The following is a 15,342-nucleotide window of genomic DNA, read 5'->3' on the forward strand; positions in this document are numbered from 1 at the left end:
AATTATTTATGGGTTTTAAGGAAAATAGAGACCCATATTTTGGTTACAATATTAGATTTTGAGTTCAAGATTTTCTCCTCTAACGCAAACACTCAAAACTCAAAATAAATCTTACATTTGAGTCTCTGCATTAAAAAATAAAAATAAAAATAAAGATAAAAATAAAATCCACCATCTTTTCGGGACAAAAGGCCCTAAGAGATGGAGGGTAAATTCAGATTAAAATTTTTGTTTTGGTATTGGCAGCTTTTTGTTTTCGTTTTTCATTTGGGCTTTTGTTAAGTGCCGCTGAGTTTCCTTGGGCAATTACTTTTCTGACGCAAAAATAAAAGAAGGTTCAATTTTGTTCTCGAAATTAGAAATGTTGTCAATTGTCAGCCATCTCTCCCAAATTTTATTGGACAGAACACTATCGTGAACAACTTGGACAGAACACTATCGAAACAACTTCTATATAATTACGTAGTGGGAGTATTTTTGTTCATCGCAATAAACTTTGGTATATGTTTATTATACATTAAATTATTTGTCATGTGTTATTTCATTTAATTTTGATTAATTTTTTTCAAAATTAAAAAAGTAATATTTAATGTAAAAATTAACTAAAGTTAGTTGAAAGAACACATGACATGACAGATAATTAAATGTATGATTACTAAAGGTGAGTGATGATAGAGGTAGGTTTGGGTTCTTTTTTTCTTGGGTCTAAATTTTCCAATATATAGATTAATCAAATCTGGTTTACAGTCTGACATAGTGACTCAGTGCATGCGGATGGATAATTAAATCTATAAATTAAATTAAATAGCAATAATAGTTCAGCTCCTACCAAACAAAACCTATAAAATGCTCGCCTGTGACGTGAGTGAGTCATCATTTGCATGGCTGCAGAAGCAACCCAAAAAGTTCTGAACACGTTGAGAAAATCCCACCAATGTTGATCAACTACCCTCATCAAAATACGTGTTCATAGACTGGCAGGACTTTATCTTTTAAAAAAAGGTCACACCAAATGCAGCAGCGGCTGGAAGATTAAAACAATCTAAATCTTACAAGTTTTCACAAATGGCTTCCTTTAGCTTCTCTCGTGAACAAGAAGCTGCTGCATATATACATAGTTTTTAGAACTTTTGTTTTCATATCATCAACTCTGTGAAACTGCATGGCCATGGGGTATAATTCTTGCACTGCGGCCTGCGTAGGGTTTGTTCTTTTGCTCGTTTTTAATCAGAGTTATTTGGGAAATGCTGCTGATCAAGGTCAAGGGTTAGGAGCTTCTTTTATTTTTGGCGATTCTCTGGTTGATGCTGGAAACAATAATTATTTACCAACGTTGTCCAAGGCGAATATGGTTCCAAACGGGATCGATTTTAAAGCATCTGGAGGAAAACCTACCGGAAGGTTTACCAATGGTAGAACCATTGGTGATATAGTTGGTAATAACTTCTTCCCCAATATAATCCAGTCTTGCGTGCGTACCAGAAAAATTTACATATCTGATGTTGTATACTCTTCTGTTTCTATCTTGTTCATCGCAAGAGAAAAAAGGGGTGTATAACATGATGTATTATTTTTGATCGACTGTAGAGGATGATATAAACTTGAGATACTAAGCAATCACTTACTGGAAAAGGAAGTGATCGAGCGATGACATTTTCCAACGTTGTGAAATAGTTTTTAACTTTGGGTGTGTTATTTTGTTTATGTAGGAGAAGAATTGGGGCAACCAAACTATGCACTCCCATATTTGTCACCAAATGCCACAGGAAAAGCCCTATTGGTTGGGGTGAATTATGCATCAGGAGGGGCAGGGATTTTGAATGCAACAGGAAGAATATTTGTAATTAGCTAGCTCACATTCCTCTGTAGATTTGCTTTTTTTTTTATGTTTAATCATATGTACTTACTTAACAGATGTTTTATCAAAAATACAAACGATTTATTCATAAATCTTTGCAGATTAATAGGGTGGGAATGGATATCCAAGTCGATTTTTTCAACCAGACAAGGAGGCAGATTGACAAGGTATTGGGCCCATCACAGGCAAAAGAGTACATTATGAAAAGATCCATTTTTTCAATCACAGTTGGGGCCAATGACTTTTTGAACAATTATCTCCTACCAGTACTCTCCATTGGAACAAGAATTTCTCAGAGCCCAGATGCTTTTATTGATGATATGATCTCTCACTTCAGAGTCCAACTTACTGTACGTATATATAGTTATATTTAAAGTTATATTTTATTTTTTATCTTTTATTTTACAGGATATTCTAACCTACTATAATTTACTGGAAGGGATATTCGAATCTGGTGTAAACAGGCAGTCACACTTTTGTTACCTAACCTGCATCTGTGCATGCATATTTAAGTTAATCCACTACTATTTTTCTTGATTAATTGGGTTCTTAATCACGGTTATTGACCAATTGCTTTGTGCAGAGACTTTATCAATTGGATGCTCGAAAATTTGTGATTGCAAGTATTGGGCCTATTGGCTGCATACCATACCAAAAGACCATAAATCAACTGAATCCAGACCAGTGTGTGGAGTTGCCAAATAAGCTAGCTCTTCAGTACAATGGCCGGTTGAAGGGCTTGCTTGCTGAACTGAATGAGAACCTTCCAGGTTCAACATTTGTTTATGCAAACGTGTATGATCTAGTGATGGACGTCATTACGAATTATGGAAAATATGGTAAGCCCAAATTACTATTATCGCGTACATATACATATATAATCTTTAGTATGCCGAGAAGAAAATCAAAACTAATTTCAAATGTAGTATTTTAATCAATAACTTCCATGAAAATGTTTTATTGTTAGACTGAGTCTTCACCAGCACATATGGTTGACATGATATGATATCCCGAAGCTCCGGGTATTTTATACATCAAGGTTTTTGACTAATCAAAGATCTAATGACCAAGACGTATCAGCTAAAAATCCATGTATATAAGATATCCCGAAGCTTAGTAGAATTTTTGCCCTACCATTTAGCTATATAATTGTCATGCATTAATATTCACCTGCAGGATCATTCTGCAGACTTTTGCATCAGAGGGCCTGAACTTGATATTAATGTTTGAAGAACTGCAGGAATATAAATCTTGGTTTCTTTGATATTAGTTGAAACGCTATACAAGAATAAGAAATTTTTCATTGTGACCGGAATACGAATGGTATACTACATGTTTCTATATATAAGTGGTGGGAAATTTTATTTTTTTAAATTATTAACTTTTTAACACACATATCCTATCATTTGTATAGTAACACGTGATGTATCATCCCGTGTACCAGTCACACTAAAAAAATTTCTCACAACAATAAAGGGACATTAATAGCCTGCTGTTCGTTTAATTAATTGATAAATAATGTCTTAATATCATGATGGAGCATTGATCCCTGAAATTTGATCCAATTGGAGCTTCAGTTTCCTAAACTATTAATTCGTGGGTATTGGCATGTGTCACAATGTGAAGCATGGCCATTTTGAGTAACCAACTCCGTTAGAACTTCTGCCAATGCTTCAATTTTCTCTAATATTAATGATATCATTAGATGATGTTTGGTGAAAGTTGATTAATTTGATGGATATATGCAGGATTTACAACAGCAAGTGTAGCATGCTGTGGAAATGGTGGCCAATACGCAGGTATAATTCCATGTGGCCCACAATCCAGTCTCTGCAATGATCGGTTGATGCATCTTTTCTGGGATCCCTACCATCCAAGTGATGCTGCCAACCTTATACTCGCCAAAAAATTGCTCGATGGAGACACAAAAATAATTTATCCAATGAATCTCAGACAACTTCGAGACCATGGATTGGGGTAACTTAATGTAATGGTGGGATATGAATGTACTACTATATCGTGCATGCATGCCTTTATTTTGTTAACTGGTGTAACAAATGCTAGCACTTTTTCAAATAATATTAAGCTATATTTTGTTCGGAAGATTTGGATGCATTTTTATTTAATTTTGGTTAGATGAACTCTAAACACACAAGTAATTGCGTTTGTATGGGAGTAAAGAACAATGTAGGTAACCCTTGAGAGTTGATAATTATTCAAATGGTGAGAGAAGACTGACAATTCGTTAGAAGACATAACGGATTCAGAGTTCGATATGTCTTCCAATGTAACAAAGAAAATAACAAGATCATGGAAATATTATTTGGTTCTCCAACCAAATATTCTTTGCAACCAAATCACTTAGAACTTACTTTTGAATCTTGTGGTGTGAAATTATACATTCCACGTCCATCTCTTTCAACCAATTCAAGCTTACATTGAAATCTAAATCCTTACGTTCACAATCTTGTATAGATGCATGATTCTCTCTCTTTTTTTCCCTTGGTTTGGAAGACGTTTTTCAAGAGGTTGGAAGATTTGTCTCACCAAGCGCCATCCAGCATGTTTGAATAAGAATAATTTATGTTTGTGTACGGCAGATACAGGTATCATACATAAGGTTTATTTTATGACAATGTGCACCATTACCAGTTTACCACCCACAGAATTTAACATGCAGCTTTCTTTTTTTTTTATTAGAAGGATATTAGAGGAGAGGAAGTTGAACAAAGAATCTTGAGTACATTTAAATGCTCCTATGCACTTGAGTCTATTATACTAAAATTTGTAACCGATGACAGTATCCGTTTACGCTGTAATGAGTTCAATTCTTAATTAAACCGATAAGCTTAAAAAAGGAATATGGTGGTTTTTTTTTAAGTCGGCAATATGGTGTTTATTATCTAGACAATGTGAATTAACACAAATGGTTAACTTGCAAGTCTCAAACCAATATACAAAACATAAAAACATATTTACCCTATATATATGACAAAAAGAAGTTAAAAGAGTGTTTAAACTCACGGGTACACCATGGTAGGATATTAAACAACGAATACGAGATAAACTATAAATCAAATGTAGCAAAGTTTAACTTTTAAATACATAAAATATTTGATCGAATTCATTTGATACGGGTGATTTGTACCTAATTATCTTTGCATATATTAATTTTGTGTTGTCATGAATTTTTTGTACCCAAGAAGCAAGATATTCTAGTTGAAAAAAATTGAAGAACATGGTTTTGTATCCGACCAAGAAAGAAGACGAATAGAACTAGAAGTTGTCATAGACGTGAGCATTTTTCTCAATGTGGGCACACCCAAGTGTGATCATTGATACATGTGAGAGAGGGAATCATGTCCACAACAGAAAAAGCCAAATACAAAAGAGTGAGACGGAGAGAGATAGCGATCAAAACTCCCAACTGATAGAGAAAAGAAGAAAAGGGAGGCATTGTCAGTGATTATATAGGAGACCGAATAAGCAGTAAGCAGTAAGCAGTAGAGGAGGAGTGGATGGAGACTGACAAGGCTGAAAGCGACCTATGATAGATTGCCGGAGACATTTCTATGGCCTCTGTGGCTGAGCGTGCTATTCCCCTCTTGACCGACGACCAGGCCACTTGTCTTTCTCCGCCATGTGTCGCTGTGATAGGGCCTCCCATTACACCCAGTTCATATGAGCTGGTTTTAGATGGAGAATCCCTTCATCTTATCCAAGACTTTGCAATGGAGACAAAAGTATAATACTATTTTATTAGAAATATGTTATTTATACAACTCTTTTACTTCTTACATCCGTTAATAATTTTTATCTTTTGATCTTTTTTAATTTATCTAATTTGACGGTCAAAGATAAAAAAGAAAATGTGTGAAAGTAAAAAGGGTGCGGATGTCACATCCTTTTTTTTATACATGCATTTGTTGAAGAGAAAAAAAAAATGATTTGATCTCGGAGATTCCTAGTGTAAAAGATACAAGTTTCTTTTAGACCGAGATACATATCTAAAATCTTTCAATTTTTAAGTGAGGTATTTCGTTGATCACTTAGTGAGCATATACGTAGTAAGTTGTTGAACTATGCTTCATGCATGTCGACAACTTGTGATCAACGAGACCTGCTAAGCGTTGCTTACGCATGCTAAAGAATGCTACCGTGGTATGCTCATCGAGTATATCTTTGAACACTTGTAGGCACTTTGAGTTACATACCAGACATTCAGAAGGTTCCCGAATGAACTTCCCATACATTGATCCCAACTCACGCTGTGTCTCAGTTGTACCTTGGTTGCTATGGATCCATCCCTCGCTGGTGCATTACTACCTACCGAGCTAGTATTGCTTAATAAACAGTCTCTATTGTTGTTTTTAAGAATGAATATGATTAAGTATTCAAATCAACAAACGTTAGGATAAGAACTATTTTTACTCGTAAGTGTTATTGCTAGAAGTTCTTTTATTTGAAACACATCAAAATTTTTATTAAAAATCCAAATTCTAGCATTTTTATATGATTTTCCCAGAAGCGTTTAATTCTTGGGAGAGCACATGAGGGTGCTTCTTGAATAAGTATCAAGATGGTACTTTTCCACAAAGTGCTTTTACAATATATGTCATTAATTTTAAATTTTATTTTAAATGTAGACATGAGCGTTTTCAATAATAAAAAGACGCTCTAGAGCCCTCTAGAAACAATCCAAACAAAATCAAAGCTAGTTATCACGTAGTTCCATTCATGATGGCATGCCAACACAAAGTTATCCATTAATAATTAGGTTTGACACCGTCATTATTGAAAAGGTTATGGTGTATTTTAAAAGAGAATGTTCTTGGTAAAAAATTAAAAACGATAAAACGAAACATTCATCCAAATATATTACTTTAAATAGCTAGTGGAGCAGATTTGACTTCGACACACCTTTAATTTATAAGGACGTGTTTGTCACCACATGACAAACTCTTCAAAACAGACAAATATTAACCACATAACCTTTATCTGTAACGTATAGGACAAGTCTAAGAGATGCATAAATTCGGATCGGTCCATGAACCTCTATATCTTTTGGAAAATATTTCAAAATAAGCCAATTTTTTTAATTTTATGACAGAAATATGACATTTCGAATATACACATGGTATGCACACGATATGCATAATAATCAGACAAAAATAAAATTTTTCCTACACCTTGAAATGATCAAATTGTCCTCTCATATAAATAGATTATCCAGAAATTTTAGCATCTATTTCACATTTTGTAAAGAGAGAAACATAGTGAAGAGAGAGAAAGAAAATCTCTCTCGCCCAATTCCAATTTGAAGAACCCTAACCCACCCATCTTTTTCATCTAAGCTCTCTCTCTTTTTCTCTCTTTTTCTCTCTCTACATTTCGAATATGCACAAGAGCTCTCTCTAACCCACTCATCTTCTTCAATTTTTACATTTTCATCTGTAGGTTTTGTGAACTGGGTTTGCTTAATTTTGCTTTTTGATTGATGGATTTTTGAAGTTGAAGTAATTGGTTTGGTGTTTATTGAAGGAGACCCAAATCCTTCAATTTTGATTTTTGATTTTTATCATTTCTCTTATTTATATGTTGGTTTTCATTTTTTCTGTCTTCTCCCTCCCTCTACTCACTCTCTCTATCCAAATTTACAAGCACTAAAATAGGGTTTGGGTTTTGCTGCAATTAAATGAAAATACGTATTAAAGGTTGGTTGCCTTTTAGAGAAGAGATACATTTGAGGGAAAAACGAGAAATCATAGTGGAAAGAAGGAAGAGAGAAGGATATGGATAAAATTGTTTCACGTACTTGTTTGCTCTCTTCGTATTAAGCTCACTCAAATCTGGGTTCAAATATTTCAAGGATTTGAAAATTGCAGTTTCAATGGGCACGAAAGAACCTAAGGTATCGTTTGGTATGCAGACGGGACGGGACGGAACGGAATGGGACGGGACGGGACGGAATGGAACGGAGCGGGAGCAAAGATGTCCTCGGATGGAAACAAGGAGGAAGAAGAAGGAGACGGAGAGGTTATACTTTTGTGTTCCACGGATGTGGAACGAGTCGTTCCAGGGGGGTGAGGTGGAACGAAAATTCACCCAAAACTCGTCCCGTGGAACAGCTCGTTCCACCCATTTTAGGCGCACCAAACGTGGGACGGAATGCCTTGTCCCACTCTGTTCCGTCCTGTCCCACGTACCAAACGGTACCTAATTGAACCAAAGGAAATTGTTTCACGAACACGTTCGCTTTTTTTGTATTTGAGGGCTTGCCTTTGAATCAAAGGAAAAAGTAGTAAACTATGTTAATGCGAAGAGTATTAAAGATGTAAATACGCACCATATACATTATATGCACACCACATGCACATAATATGTATAGTACATGCACATGATATGCATAAAGCGGGAGAATATTTAACAGCAACATGTTGGTATAGTGGATACAATTAATACATAATTGTTACATATATAAGGATACAGTGACAATTTGAAAAGTCTTGTTAAGTATATCAACCACCACCTACCCCGTGCATGTGAAAAACATAATATTTGTTGTTGTTATTTCATGGACATGCATGCCGCTTAATGTTCTCTAAGTTTATTTTTTTATTTTTTTATTTTGTTTTTCGCTGAGGCCAACTATATTGTGGTCATACTCGCTAAATTCCAAAGCACAACATATGTGCATCATAATTAGTGAACACTTGAACCAGAAATTGTTCTATCCCATTTTTCTAGCGTGTCAAAACTTGAAATTTTCTCCACAACCCATACGCCCCAACATGAAACACAAACGTAATTTAACTTCTAAGTATTAATTCATCTTACAAACAAACCACTTATTCCATAAATTATTGATGAAGCAACTTAGAACTAAATGCCTTACCTTACTATGCCTGCCGAAGCTTTAGTCACCAGAAAAAATGGAACTTTCCGGCCAAAATAAAAAATATGGTACAAAACCCAGCTCACTCTTATCACATCTCTCTCGCATCCCCTTGTTCAAAATCAAAGGTATGAGATCAACCCAAAGCCCAACTCACTCTTCTTGCCTCTTTTTAGACTTCCTTCTCTTCAACATCGGAGCTCATAGATCTGAGCTCACCCCAAAAACCCAGAGCTCACAGAACTCTCTCAACAACCTTCTCTTCCAAATGAGAACAGTGATGCAATGGACTAATGATTTTTAGTATTTATATGTGGGTATTTTAGTAATTTCGGTTTTGTGCATTGTGTGCATGACTTGTGCATGGTCAGTTCCTATTTATGTTCCAAGATTGAGAAATTGTCCCATATTGGAGTATTTCCCATATCTTTTTGTTTTCAACTTTAAGTGATATATAAATGCATGGGTTTATAGTTAAGCTGTTACACGGTAAATAAAAACATGCATGGTTTGGTGATTAAGATTATACACAACCATGGTCTTCAAGTTGTTTTAGGTTCATTGATGAGAGATTAATCATTCTCTTTATGCACGCATGCATGGTTTTGTGATTAAGATTACACACAACCATGGTCTCCAAGTTGTTTTAGGTTCATTGACCACGGATTAATCATTCTCTTTATACCATCCTAGTATATTGCACCAAGTTGTAGTGTACTTTTGACCCTTAAGTCAAAAAATATGCTAAAGCAGGATTGATAACCGCAAAAAAATTATTTGTAAGAGCTCGAGCTCGAATTGGAGGTTTTAAACATTTCCTTGCTTTTCACTAGACAAATCCTTTGTGGTTGGTTATTAAGGTTAATTATATGTTAAATTAATTTTGGGGTACATGTTACAAGAAATGAAGGAGTCTGTCTATGCTATGACATTGAGTAGGATGATTCTATACAAAATTTAACCGTTGCAAAATTGACTTAGATTTTTTTTATACAAGATTTAGACTGTTAATTTTTGGAAACACTTGGTTAGTATGTACCGTAAAAGAGGTATGGAAAATGTCGAGGAGAGATTTGGTGTTTGGTGCTGGGTACAGTGGAGCGGGAAATGCGGTGAGAGAAGGGTGTACGGAGAAGGGAATCTGATGCGGACATGACGCGTCCGAAATCAGAGGAGAGACCCAATAATTGCTCCCACGCTGCCCGACATCATGATTCTGTCGGCACTGCCCTACCCACCCCAAACTCTCCATCAATCCCTCTCAATCCTCCCTCTCCCCTCCCCTCCACTTTGACGGGTAATGTACACTTATCATTCTTGTATAGTATATAACATATAATATTAATATATATATATATATTTATATTATTGGATTTTCTAGTATACCAACGAATTTTATGCCTGGATATTTTTGTCGTTAAATCTTAAGTTAAAAAAATAATTAGATCTCATAATTAAATTTTTTTAAAATATTTTATACTCTAAAGCACTACATAATATTCGCATTTTGTTGTATGGTCTTGTACAAGCCCTTTAAAGGAAGAGGTTTCTATGTTTTTTTAAATAGAGGTTAGTTATGAGACTCATTCTATATCAAATTTCAACGATCTGAACTGTTTATTTTATAAGTCTTTACTCATAGATAATCCTTGCAAAAAATTCAATTCAATCAAAAACCATTTGCCTATTTAATTGTCAAGATAAAATTTCACTAGTTTCTTAGAACATAGTGTTCGTCAATTTCTTTGAACTCAATTAGATGTCTGAAATATTTCTAGTTTGGCTAATATTTGGGAACAATGATCTATGAGGTACAACTTTAAAAACATGTAGTCTAGATTACTGAAATTCAATGTGGTGTGGCCTCACAACTAATTCTTATTTAAAAAAAAAAAAAAAAAGAGAATCTCTTCCCTTAAAATACTCCTTGGTTTTGTAATATAGAAATATGTATGAAAAAAAGTGTAATGAATTAATCTGGGGTTAATTTCACTTTTCACTCTCTCAGTGTAAATGTTGGTTTTTCAGGATCTCTTTCCACCTAATTCATCAAGTTTGAGATCCGGACTATTGAAATTTGAACAAACGGCTACAGTTATTATAAGTTTTAAAGAAACCTTTTGTTTGTAGTTGGATAAAATTTCAACAGTCCGAACTAGAGAGGATTCCTTTCCGATTTTTCACATTGCCTTGAGCTTGGAACTTTGAAAGTCTACAATCCGCGCCGTAAAGTTATATTCGTCTTTTAATTTACACCTTCAGTAAGTTTAACCAATATTAAATTGTCAATAATTGAGCCGTTTTTAATTGCTCACATGACGAGAGTGAGACTACATTTTCTTACGCGCCAAAATTATATAATCCACAAGGTACGGTTTTCTAGAGCTTAATTATGTTAAGTTATTGTAAACCACAAAAACATTTCTTGTTCAAATGCATACTCGTCAATTTGACTAAATTACTCTTTATAAAATCTTGGTGGATGCCATGTATTTTACCACGCAAGAAAATGTAGGTTCTACTCAATACGTACAATGTGAATTATGAAGTTCAAGGTACAATATGAAAACATATAATTGCAAAGTGAAAAATCCTACTTTTTTATGTATGTACGCAAACAAAAGTGTGAAAGAGTTGAGAAACTTGTAGTAGTACTAGTAGACATTGTAGAAGAATTCAAACGTTGGCACGTCTTCACTTAAGAACTTACGTGAATCAGAAATGTCAAAGTGACGATATCTTAAGTCATGATGTGATTTTATGTAAAAATGTTAAAACATATGACATTTAAATTTGAGACACTACCACCATAATATACCTCTCCGTACGTTGCATGCATTTCCCTCCTTTTTCACTCTTAAAGAAGACATTTAGGGTCCCCTTTTCGAATTTTCCGGAGCGAAGTTTGAATTAAACCATATAGACAGGCAAGACGTGTAGAGCCCCTTTTTCGGCTTTTTCTAATACTATTTTTTTGTTCAGCTCTGTTCCTATAATTAACATGTATCCCACCTTGCAAACGACTCTTTACCACAATGGTGAAAAGTTGCTAAGTTATTGTATGATGACACGGATTCAAATTCCGTGAATGATTCAATCTTTAGATAAAAAGAAAATTAAAAAAAAAACATGTATCCCACCCCCTGTTCACTTTCTCTTTGTAACCCGTGTTAGAATGATTAATCAAAATTTGGTGCATATTAGGGCAGGAATCGTGAGCCACAAATATAATCAACACACATGAAGCCTAAACAACAAACCAACTCGGTTTTTGCTTATAGATTGGTCGAGTTCATTGTTCCGCCAATAGAATGGCTCATAGATTGACCAAAGTGGCATTCTACTATGATCACGAGGTTTTTTTGTTCGAGTAGCCTTTGAACTTGATTTGGCACATTATCTTTGAAGATTATAATTGTAAACCGTCTTAACTTCTCAATAGAACTGCTCTCGTTTCTCTGAAAAATAAAATCAACCAACTATATATGTTTTTGCTTGCATGCAATCAAACTCCTTCCTTTTTCCTTTTTGTTTCCAATTTATTGCAAAATTCCGGGGTTTAAATAACCTAGAGATCAACTACGTACGACATTATTGTAAGATCATACCCTTGGTTTTATAATTAAATAAAAAATAATAATTAGTTCCCGTGCACAGTACTTCAGGACTGAGGCCTCATCAGAATGCATGCATGCATGCAAAAGGGGAAATAAAATCTCAGACACAGGCTGCTATATATCTGTATTCTGTGTATTGCTAGATTATACATGCATTAAATTTAAAACACAGACAGAAATTTTAAATTGTTGCATTATTATGTATGCAAAAGGTCAACAGACCAATGGATATTTATCTGAATCCCCAGCACCCAAATCATAGACTCATAGGAGCCACAACTAGGGAACATATTAGTTAATTAACTAATAATTTTCACCCCCAAAAATAATAGAAATTAATAGCTAATTTAAATAATTAGTCTAAGAGGTAAAGATTTGCGAGCTCGTCGAGCCCGCATTGTAGCTGTAATTTTAGCCGACCCAAATCACAGAAATACAGACCCTCTCTCTCTCTCTCTCTCTTCCCTCTTCTGTAGCCGACTGAAATGTCGTGCTTAACAGAACACACTGTAAAAGCCTGTTCGGTCTGTTCTTCTCTTCATATATGCCTCAGAAATCCTGTTCCTTTCTCTCCTCTCTCTCTCTCTCTTCTCTCTCTTCTCTCTTCTCTCTTCTCTCTCCCCTCCATAAAAACCCCTTTACCCCCTCACAGCAAAAACCAAAAACTCACCCTCTCTCTTACTTTCTCCAACATCCAAATACCAAACACTTCTTTCACAACCCAAAACCATATACTCAAAAACCCGGCTCAACCGTTTGATTTGAAAGACCCAAATGCCGTCGGACTCCGGGGATCAGCAGCAGAACAACAGCCAGAACCGGAGGACGGTGAAAGCCACCCAGGCCACGGGGGCCCCACCGCCGGAGCAAGAGCACCTGCCCTGCCCGCGCTGCGACTCCACCAACACCAAGTTCTGCTATTACAACAACTACAACTTCTCCCAGCCCCGGCACTTTTGCAAATCCTGCCGCCGCTACTGGACCCACGGGGGCACCCTCCGCGACATCCCCGTCGGCGGCGGCACCCGCAAAAACGCCAAGCGTTCCCGCACCGCCGCTTCCGCCGCCTCAGTCGCCACAACCACCACAACTTCAGACAATGACCCGATTTCGGCCACCCCATTTTTTCTCAACCCAGGTGTCGGAGCGGCCTTACAGTTGAGTGATTTGAAGGGTAACATGGGAAATGGATGCGGCGGCGGTGGCGGCAGTGGCAGCTTCACTTCTCTGCTCAACACCCACGGGCCTGGTGGGTTTTTGGCTCTGGGCGGGTTCGGGCTGGGGCTGGCGGGTGGTTTTGAGGAGATGGGGTTTGGGCTTGGGAGAGCGGTCTGGCCCTTTGCTGGGATGGGAGGAGATGGCGTTGCGGGTGGGGCCCACGGTGGGATGATGAACATGTGGCAGCTGGAGAACGGAGAGGGTGGTGGGATTGTGAATGTGGGTGTTGGACCCGTCGGAGCAGAGTTCTGTTCTTGGCCGGAGTTGGCAATTTCTACTCCTGGAAATGGACTAAAGTGAAATAAAAATCTTTGTCTATTGGGTTTCCTTCTAATTCTCTACTCTTTTTGGTTTGGAATGGAGAATGTTGTGTTTTAGAGCTCTAGGGTTTTTAATGATAGTGTTGAGGGCTTGAGACTAATTTAGATTCACCAATTAAATGGCCTTTCTATATATCCAGCAACTACTGCCTAAATTCAAGTAAATTTTATTTTGCTTCTATGCTTTGCTTCTAACTTGTTTATGTCACTTTTGAAGAATATGAGTTCTTCATGAATCCGTTATCAAACGCATCCGACACTCTCATATTACCAACATGATGTCATGGATGCGTTTCAAAATTTTACTTGTAAACGCACGAATTAATCGGTTAAGTAAAATGAATATTCAGGTTGACAAAAATTGAATGGCAAGTTCGATACTAAATTATATATGGCATATCCAATGAATTCAGTGTACTAAGAGATTACAAGCCAAATCCCACTCGGGTGAAAGGTGTAGTCAACCCCATTGAAATTTTTTGGCTCCGCACATTGATTTCATAATGGAGTTTCTCTGCAACTCTAATTCTGGATATTAGAATGACGTAGTTGAAAATTTGAGAGGCCGTTTCACACCTATTTGGTTTTTCATTTTCATTTTTTGTTTTTTTTTTTGTTTTTTGTTTTAAGTTAAAAGTAGTTACCAAATAAATTTAAACAAAAAAAAATAAAAGGAAAATTAAAAACTTTCAAACTGAACAGCTCTACGCTACATGGTTTCCTACTCCAAAGGGAAGGCAAAATAACGTTGATTAATATAAGTAAACAATAATGATATAGGATTCTTCTAGACTTCTGATGCAGGAATCCAATTGTGCAATTATTGATTAATATAAGATTACCGCAAATTAACTCCAATCTAAAATCTTTTTGCACACCACGGAACAAATTAATTATGGTTTCCTGTTTTCTTGTTTACAAATTGCATACTTTTACTATATATAAAAAAAAACTCAAAGTTTCATACGTCCCCTTAAGTATTAGGCTTAGCTACGTCTCCTAGAATTTGATTTTAAGTTCATTTTGTCCTCTGTAACTCAAAAGTCGCAACTTTATTATGTGAAACTCAAAATTTGCTCCAATTCGTCCCCTGGAACTCGATTTTTATGCCCCCCTGAATCTCAAAAGTCTCCATATTACGCTATAAAACCCAAAATCCACTCCACAGTCCCTTAATTCTATTAATTCTGCTATACGGATTTGATTTCGGTGTACTAGGCTAATCAATTTCTTTTTATTTTTTCCATCTTTGCAAATCATGCACAGCAACCCAAAAAATTCCAATTCTTAATTTCTTCTTTTACACTTAATATTTTTTTTTATTGTCAAATGTTAATGCACAGTGGAGATTTATAATCAAATTCATTAGCACATATGTTCCTGGGGCCGACTTTTGAGTTTCAAAGAGAAGAGAGAGTCCACAAGTCAAAGTGA

The 15,342-nt window shown here is 35.9% G+C and overlaps 2 protein-coding genes and 1 long non-coding RNA gene across 3 annotated transcripts; 2 read left to right on the forward strand and 1 right to left on the reverse strand.

The window, feature by feature from the left end:
• The first annotated feature begins 1,105 nt into the window (after window positions 1–1,105).
• LOC103965196 (GDSL esterase/lipase At2g23540-like) lies at window positions 1,106–3,961 on the forward strand. The gene is made up of 5 exons (XM_009378208.3): window positions 1,106–1,436; window positions 1,710–1,840; window positions 1,960–2,208; window positions 2,442–2,697; window positions 3,607–3,961. The coding sequence occupies exons 1-5, from the start codon at window positions 1,163–1,165 to the stop codon at window positions 3,837–3,839; spliced, it is 1,143 nt and encodes a 380-aa protein (XP_009376483.2). The 5' UTR covers window positions 1,106–1,162; the 3' UTR covers window positions 3,840–3,961.
• A 1,159-nt stretch (window positions 3,962–5,120) lies between these two features.
• LOC125471181 lies at window positions 5,121–5,631 on the reverse strand. Its single transcript, XR_007253459.1, has 2 exons — window positions 5,389–5,631; window positions 5,121–5,285 (listed from the first exon to the last, which is right to left on the reverse strand). It is a non-coding gene; the product is annotated as an uncharacterized LOC125471181 (long non-coding RNA).
• Window positions 5,632–12,795: 7,164 nt separating this feature from the next.
• On the forward strand, window positions 12,796–14,087 carry LOC103965197 (dof zinc finger protein DOF3.4). The gene has a single exon (XM_009378209.3). It carries the CDS (start codon window positions 13,145–13,147, stop codon window positions 13,886–13,888), a length of 744 nt encoding a protein of 247 aa, XP_009376484.2. The 5' UTR covers window positions 12,796–13,144; the 3' UTR covers window positions 13,889–14,087.
• Window positions 14,088–15,342: the final 1,255 nt, after the last annotated feature.

The sequence above is a fragment of a genome, unplaced genomic scaffold (genome assembly GCF_019419815.1).
Source record: "Pyrus x bretschneideri cultivar Hongxiangsu unplaced genomic scaffold, Pyrus_bretschneideri_v1 Contig59, whole genome shotgun sequence".
Lineage (NCBI taxonomy): Eukaryota > Viridiplantae > Streptophyta > Magnoliopsida > Rosales > Rosaceae > Pyrus > Pyrus x bretschneideri.

Coding starts and splice junctions, on each gene's coding strand:
- LOC103965197 (XM_009378209.3), top strand. CDS start 13,145: ATGCCGTCGGACTCCGGGGATCAGCAGCAGAACAACAGCCAGAACCGG.
- LOC103965196 (XM_009378208.3), top strand. CDS start 1,163: ATGGCCATGGGGTATAATTCTTGCACTGCGGCCTGCGTAGGGTTTGTT. Junction 1,841..1,959: donor ATGCAACAGGAAGAATATTT/GTAATTAGCTAG, acceptor AAATCTTTGCAG/ATTAATAGGGTGGGAATGGA. Junction 2,209..2,441: donor ACTTCAGAGTCCAACTTACT/GTACGTATATAT, acceptor TGCTTTGTGCAG/AGACTTTATCAATTGGATGC.